Here is a 7,584-nt window from a genome sequence, read left to right as displayed (position 1 = left end):
TGTGTGTGTGTGTGTGTGTGAGTGTGTGTGTGTGTGTGTGTGTGTGTGTGTGTGAGTGTGTGTGTTCAGTGTTTTTCCAGCCTCTCTCTGAACAGCTGACAGTAGAAGAAGGCCAGCTCGTCTATTTATAGCAGAGTCTCTCAGAGTCTCAGACCTGATCCGTCTCAGTCCTGCAGCACGCCACCACACCACCACCTGTCCACTGCCACCACCATGCCCGGCAGCCGGGCCCGGAGCCGGGCCAGAGACCGGAACGACGTCCTGAACCGGCCCGAGTTTCAGTCCCTGAACCAGCCCCCCCGCAGGGACCAGGGGGTTGGGGAGGGGAGGGAGGGGAGGGGGGGCAGCGGTCCGAGGAGAGCCTCGGTCAGACAGCCAAGTCAGCAGGACGACTCAGCAGTGAGGTAAGACTCAGAGGCTCCGCCCACTGACATCACAGCTGGTCCTGAACCAGGACCAGGACCCAGAGCGCTCAGCTTTAAGTGCTCAGACTGTAGACTTAAGTTTAGAGATGAACCTGTGTACTCCATGTCAGGATTCAGAACCAGAACCTAATGCAGAGACACCAGTCACCACAGCATCACCAGACTCCCTTAACAAATGTGTCAGTTTAGTGAGTTGTTGAGTTGGAGACACTTTATAAACTGTGTGAAACTCTGTCTCTGACTGATTCTGACTTATTTGTTCCTTCTTGTAAATTCAGCAAATGTTCTACATGAACTTCTTTCTGTCTTTGAGCAGAAACATGGAGTCTGTTTGTCTCAGTGATGGACGGGTTTGTTTCATGTAGAGCAGGAAGTGACATCTCATCACAGGTGGTCTCAGTCCGTCCTGGTCTCAGACTGTCCTGGTCTCAGTCCGTCCTAGTCTCAGACTGTCCTGGTCTCAGTCCATCCTGGTCTCAGTCCGTCCTGGTCTCAGTCTATCCTGGTCTCAGACTATCCTGGTCTCAGTCTGTCCTGGTCTCAGTCCGTCCTGGTCTCAGTCCGTCCTGGTGTCAGTCTGTCCTGGTCTCAGTCTATCCTGGTCTCAGTCTATCCTGGTGTCAGTCTGTCCTGGTCTCAGTCTATCCTGGTCTCAGTCTATCCTGGTCTCAGTCCGTCCTGGTGTCAGTCTGTCCTGGTCTCTGTGTCCTCAGGGGGTCCAGGGACTCCTCAGAGGGGCCCTCAGCAGCTGATGGGTGTCAGAAGGATGCGTCTCGTTGGCCGGAGCAGGACTGTATGCAGCTGAATCCATCGTTTCGAGGCATCGCCATCAACTCTCTGCTCGCCATCGACATCAGCTTGTCCAAGCGTCTGGGGGTGTGTGCAGGGACCCACGGCTCCGGCGCCCCGCTGCGCTCCATGGTGACCCTGCTGGCGCTCAGTGGCCACGCCCTCACCTGGCTGTGTGGGACTCTGATCTGTCTGTGGAGGAGCAACACACTGGCCGGACAGGAAGTCCTCGTCAACCTGCTGCTGGGTGAGACACTGAAGACCAGCCGTCAGAAGTCAGGACGCCATCTTAATCCTGTCTGTCTCTCACCTGTCTGACACCCTACCTGTCTGGTTCTTTCCTGTCTGACACCCTACCTGTCTGTCTCTCTGCTGTCTGTCACCCTACCTGTCTGACACCCTGCCTGTCTGTCTCTCTCCTGTCTGTCACCCTACCTGTCTGACACCCTGCCTGTCTGTCTCTCTCCTGTCTGACACCCTACCTGTCTGGTTCTTTCCTGTCTGACACCCTGCCTGTCTGTCTCTCTCCTGTCTGACACCCTACCTGTCTGTCTCTCTGCTGTCTGTCACCCTACCTGTCTGACACCCTGCCTGTCTGTCTCTCTCCTGTCTGACACCCTACCTGTCTGTCTCTCCTCAGCTCTGATCTTGGACCTGATGACGGTTGCTGGGATGCAGAAGTTGGTCAAACGCAAAGGACCATGGGATTTCCCTCCGGGGTTTTTGGACTACGTTGCCATGGATGTTTACTCTTTCCCAGCAGCTCACGCCAGCCGAGCCATCATGGTGTCCAAGTTCCTGCTGACCCACCTGGTGCTGGCGGTCAGTGGCTTCATCATCATCATCATCATCATCACCACCATTATTATTATCTATTGTTATTAACGTTGTTCATGTTCTGTGTTTGATCTGCTGCCTGAAACATCAACACAGTTCACAGCTACATTAACCTGCGTCTGATGTGATGTCACTTCCTGCTCTGTATGAAACAAACCCGTCCATCACTGACAAACAGACTCCATGTTTCTACTCAAAGACAGAAAGAAGTTCATGTAGAACATTTGCTGAATTTACCAGAAGGAACAAATAAGTCAGAATCAGTCAGAGACAGAGTTTCACACAGTTTATAAAGTGTCTCCAACTCAACAACTCACTAAACTGACACATTTGTTAAGGGAGTCTGGTGATGCTGTTGGATCAGATGAACAGGTGTGTGTGACATCACTCAGTTCTCTGCTCACAGTCAAACTGCACCTGCACTGTTTTTTTTTATCACACTACAGTTTTAGAAGAATCAGTTTTTATAGCTTCAGAATAAGACTGTGACTGTGTCATCCAATCAGATGAGAGCTGATTTAAACTGAGCCACTGATTATTTCAAAATAAAAGACTTTCATTTGTCTCTGCGGTCGATCGGAGAGCAGCAGCTCATCAAACCCTAAACTAAACCATCTTCACCAGTCTGGATCAGGTAAACCAGTACCAAGGATCAGGACCACCCTAACTCGACCAGTAATGTGTGCCTTTCCTCCAGGTGCCCCTGAGGATCCTGCTCTACCTGTGGGCCTTCCTGGTGGGCGTGTCCCGGGTGCTGCTGGGTAAACACCACCTGTCGGATGTCGGCTGTGGCTTCGCTCTCGGCTTCCTGCACTTTAGTCTGGTCGAGTCTGTCTGGCTCGACTCGTCCACCTGCCAGACCCTCATCTCCATCGGCACCCTGCGCTGGACTCCACTGGTGTAGACTGGACTGGTCTGAACTGGTTCGGACCGGTCCGGACTGGTCTGTCTGGACTCCACACTCTGGACACAGGTTTTAAACTGGTTTGGATTAAATGACAAAATAATGTAGTTCTGGTCTGGACTGGTCTGTCTGGACATGCCTCGTTTGGACCAGTTTGGACCCGGTCCTGCTGGATTCTGTTGGTCCAGAAGAGAAATAAAGACTGACTGAAGCCTCCCTGTTTAAGTCTTAACTTCACAGCGCTAGCATTAGCATTAGCATTAGCATTAGCATTAGCTGCTCACAGTTTGATGCTGCTTTAATGTTTACAACCAGCTGTGTGTCTGTGTGTGTGTGATGTCAGTGTGTGTCTGTGTGTGTGTGATGTCAGTGTGTGTCAGTGTGTGTGTGTCTGTGTGTGTGTGTGTGATGTCAGTGTGTGTCAGTGTGTGTCTGTGTGTGTGTGTGTGATGTCAGTGTGTGTCTGTGTGTGTGATGTCAGTGTGTGTCTGTGTGTGTGTGTGTGTGTGTGTGATGTCAGTGTGTGTCTGTGTGTGTGTGATGTCAGTGTGTGTCAGTGTGTGTGATGTCAGTGTGTGTCTGTGTGTGTATGTGTGTCTGTGTGTGTGTCTGTGTGTGTGATGTCAGTGTGTGTGTGTCTGTGTGTGTGTATGTGTGTCTGTGTGTGTGTATGTGTGTGTATGTGTGTCTGTGTGTGTGTATGTGTGTCTGTGTGTGTGTATGTGTGTCTGTGTGTGTGTATGTGTGTGTGTATGTGTGTGTCACAGATTTTGTGTAGATTAAATTAAAATAACTTGTAAAAACAGACGAATGAAGAAAAACTCAGGTTTGATTTTATGTTTTTCTATACTTCAGTTTGTTTGATGACATCATCAGTCTACGGAAGCCCTGAGGGGCCAGTGAGGACGTTTCTGAGCTAAACTGTTTTCTGACTCCAGATCTGCTGAATAAAAACAGATGATCTCACCAAATTCTTCTTCTTCTTCTTTTTATCACGCAAAGTTTAGTCAGCAGAAAATAAGGACGAATTAATGTGAACTGGATTAATGTGAACTGGATTAATGTAAACTGGATTAATGTGAACTGGATTAATGTGAACTGGATTAATGTAAACTGGATTATGTGACAGGCGTGACGGACGCTGCAGCGACATGAGTCCACACAAACTGTAGGAAATGAACAGACACCACACACAGACAGTAACACACACACACACAGTAACACACACACACACACACACACACACACACACACACACACAGTAACACACACACAGTAACACACACACACAGTAACACACACACACAGTAACACACACACACACAGTAACACACACACACACACACAGTAACACACACAGTAACACACGCACAGTAACACACACACACACAGTAACACACACACACACAGTAACACACACACACACACACAGTAACACACACAGTAACACACACACACACACACACAGTAACACACACACAGTAACACACGCCGAGTAACACACACACACAGTAACACACGCACACACAGTAACACACACACACAGTAACACAGACACACACAGACACACACACACACACAGTAACACACACAGTAACACACAGACACACACAGTAACACACACACACACACAGTAACACACACACACACACAGTAACACACACACACACACAGTAACACACACACACAGACAGTAACACACACACACACAGTAACACACAAACACACACACAGTAACACACACACACAGACAGTAACACACACACACACACACACAGTAACACACACACTAACACACACACACACACAGTAACACACACACACACACAGTAACACACACACACACACACAGTAACATACACAGTAACACACACACACACACAGTAACACACACACACACAGTAACACACGCACAGTAACACACACACACAGTAACACACACACACACACAGTAACACACACACACACACACACAGTAACACACACACACACAGTAACACACACACACACACAGTAACACACACACACACAGTAACACACACACACACAGTAACACACAAACACACACAGTCACTCACACACACACACACACTAACACACACACACACACAGTAACACACACACTAACACACACACACACACAGTAACACACACACACACACACAGTAACATACACAGTAACACACACACACACACAGTAACACACACACACACAGTAACACACACACAGTAACACACACACACACACAGTAACACACACAGTAACACACACACACACACAGTAACACACACACACACACACACAGTAACACACACACTAACACACACACACACACAGTAACACACACACACACACACAGTAACACACACACACACACAGTAACATACACAGTAACACACACACACACAGTAACACACACACACACACAGTAACATACACAGTAACACACACACACACACAGTAACACACACACACACACACACACAGTAACACACACACACACACACACAGTAACACACAGTAACACACACACACACACACAGTAACACACAGTAACACACACACACACACACAGTAACACACACACACACACACAGTAACACACACACACACACAGTAACACACACACACACACAGTAACACACACACACACACACACACAGTAACACACACACACACACAGTAACACACACACACACACACAGTAACACACACACACACACACACAGTAACACACACACACACACACACACAGAGTTCAGTCAAAAATCTTTATTTACAATAATTGAAAACAGAAATTAAGAAAATCTCCGTCAGCTGATGATGAAGATGATGAAGAGTTACTGTTTGTGAGTCAGTGAACGCAGCAGAGCCACCCACACACACACACACACACACACACACACACACACAGTGGGCGTGTCCCAGCTTCATCGTTTTTAACAATTAAACTGTCACTCAAACTGTTGCTTAGCAACACAAATTTGAGCTCATTTCTTCAAAACTTCACAGAGAAATAATAACACTCATTTTAATTAAAGGACAAGTTCACTGTTTCTACATGAAGTCCAGGTTCTGATTCTGGTTCTGCTGTCTCTGGAGGAGAAAATGATGTCATAGTGACATCATCAGTTTGTGTTTGTGATTTCTTCCTTCACGTTTGATTTATTTTGACTTTGTCTTGAGGAAAAAGACACAAAGTTAAACTTCCTGTCAGGGCGCAGACGTGTGGTGCGTTCATGGACCTCCACCTGGACCTCCACCTGGACCTCCACCTGGACCTCCACCTGGACCTCCACCTCAGCCTGGAGGTTAACAATGAGCTCATGGACCGTTTAAATTAAAGGTATTCGTCTTCATTAAAATATGACTTCAGTATTTTTACAACCAATGAATAAATAAATCAACCCGACATTAAAAGAGAAACTCAGAACTTCCTGTAGTTTTAGTTACAGAGAAACAAGTCGTCCTCCACGGATCACAAAACTTCCTGTTGTCAGTCAAATGTGACAGGAAGTCTCGTTTAGGATCGTCTGAACTTAAAGAGCTGACAAAACAGTGAACTCGTCCTTTAAATGCTCTCCAACCAAACCTCACTCAGAAATCGAGTGATTTTCGTCACACCAGACTCAGCAGGACCTGGTCTGGTGTGTGTGTGTGTGTGTGTGTGTGTGTGTGTGTGTGTGTGTGTGTGTCTATTGACAGTTCTGGGTGTTAGCATTAGCATTAGCGCCTCCTTCAGTCTAACAGTCGCTCTTCCACAGTTTGATGGTTTTGTCGTTTTCCAGAGCAGCCGAGGCGACGATGTTTTCTGTTGGATGACAGGCGGTCGAGATCACCACGTCTACACACACACACACACACACACACACACACACACGTAAGAAACAGCTTGTTGTTGTACTTCCTGTCTGATGAAGGAAGACGAGGACAAAAAGGAACCAAGAGACAAATCTAGAGACTCTAACAGTGGTGCTGAGGTCAAAGGTCGTACCTGTGTGTCCCTGTAGCTTCTGAACAATCTCTTTGGTCTGAAGGTTCCAGATGTAAACCATGCTGTCCTCAGAGCCCGACACGATCCACTGCAACACACAGGTCAAAGGTTAGATCAGAGACACAGGTGTGTACAGGTGTGTACAGGTATGTTCGGGTGTGTTCGGGTGTGTTCAGGTGTGTACAGGTATGTTCAGGTGTGTTCGGGTGTGTACAGGTGTGTACAGGTGTGTTCGGGTGTGTACAGGTGTGTACAGGTATGTTCAGGTGTGTTCGGGTGTGTTCGGGTGTGTTCGGGTGTGTTCAGGTGTGTACAGGTGTCTTCTGATGTGTTCAGGTGTGTACAGGTATGTTCAGGTGTGTTCGGGTGTGTTCGGGTGTGTACAGGTGTGTACAGGTGTGTTCAGGTGTGTACAGGTGTGTTCAGGTGTGTTCAGGTGTGTACAGGTGTGTACAGGTGTCTTCTGATGTGTTCAGGTGTGTACAGGTGTCTTCTGATGTGTTCAGGTGTGTACAGGTGTGTACAGGTGTCTTCTGATGTGTTCGGGTGTGTTCAGGTGTGTTCAGGTGTGTTCAGGTGTGTACAGGTGTGTTCAGGTGTGTTCAGGTGTGTACAGGTGTGTACAGGTGTCTTC

At 47.7% G+C, this 7,584-nt stretch overlaps 2 protein-coding genes across 4 annotated transcripts in view; one reads left to right on the top strand and one right to left on the bottom strand.

Annotated features, from left to right (window-relative positions):
* The first annotated feature begins 213 nt into the window (after positions 1–213).
* LOC140996428 (inactive phospholipid phosphatase 7-like) lies at positions 214–2,955 on the top strand. The gene is made up of 4 exons (XM_073466836.1): positions 214–404; positions 1,139–1,461; positions 1,855–2,036; positions 2,749–2,955. Exons 1-4 carry the CDS (start codon positions 214–216, stop codon positions 2,953–2,955), a joined length of 903 nt encoding a protein of 300 aa, XP_073322937.1.
* A 2,758-nt stretch (positions 2,956–5,713) lies between these two features.
* The window catches only part of LOC140996419 (WD repeat-containing protein 5-like), a 7,390-nt gene continuing 5,519 nt past the window's right edge, over positions 5,714–7,584 (bottom strand). For 2 of the 3 annotated variants that reach the window (XM_073466825.1, XM_073466824.1), the window contains 2 exons: positions 6,951–7,038; positions 5,714–6,800 (listed from right to left, as the gene is read on the bottom strand). In XM_073466825.1, coding sequence (XP_073322926.1) covers positions 6,700–6,800; positions 6,951–7,038 — 189 coding nt within the window. In that variant the 3' untranslated portion in view covers positions 5,714–6,699. The remainder of the gene's footprint in view (positions 6,801–6,950; positions 7,039–7,584) is intronic. The other variant, XR_012178803.1, reaches the window with a different exon arrangement.

This window comes from Pagrus major, chromosome 5 (genome assembly GCF_040436345.1).
Source record: "Pagrus major chromosome 5, Pma_NU_1.0".
NCBI classification, from domain to species: Eukaryota; Metazoa; Chordata; class Actinopteri; order Spariformes; family Sparidae; genus Pagrus; species Pagrus major.
This window is presented reverse-complemented; position numbering and strand designations above follow the sequence as displayed.

What these genes read in the sequence shown, in the direction of transcription:
- LOC140996428 (XM_073466836.1), top strand. Translation starts at nt 214, where the DNA reads ATGCCCGGCAGCCGGGCCCGGAGCCGGGCCAGAGACCGGAACGACGTC. An exon ending in CAGGACGACTCAGCAGTGAG is followed by an intron (nt 405 to 1,138) that starts GTAAGACTCAGA and finishes CTGTGTCCTCAG; the next exon opens with GGGGTCCAGGGACTCCTCAG. An exon ending in TGACCCACCTGGTGCTGGCG is followed by an intron (nt 2,037 to 2,748) that starts GTCAGTGGCTTC and finishes CCTTTCCTCCAG; the next exon opens with GTGCCCCTGAGGATCCTGCT.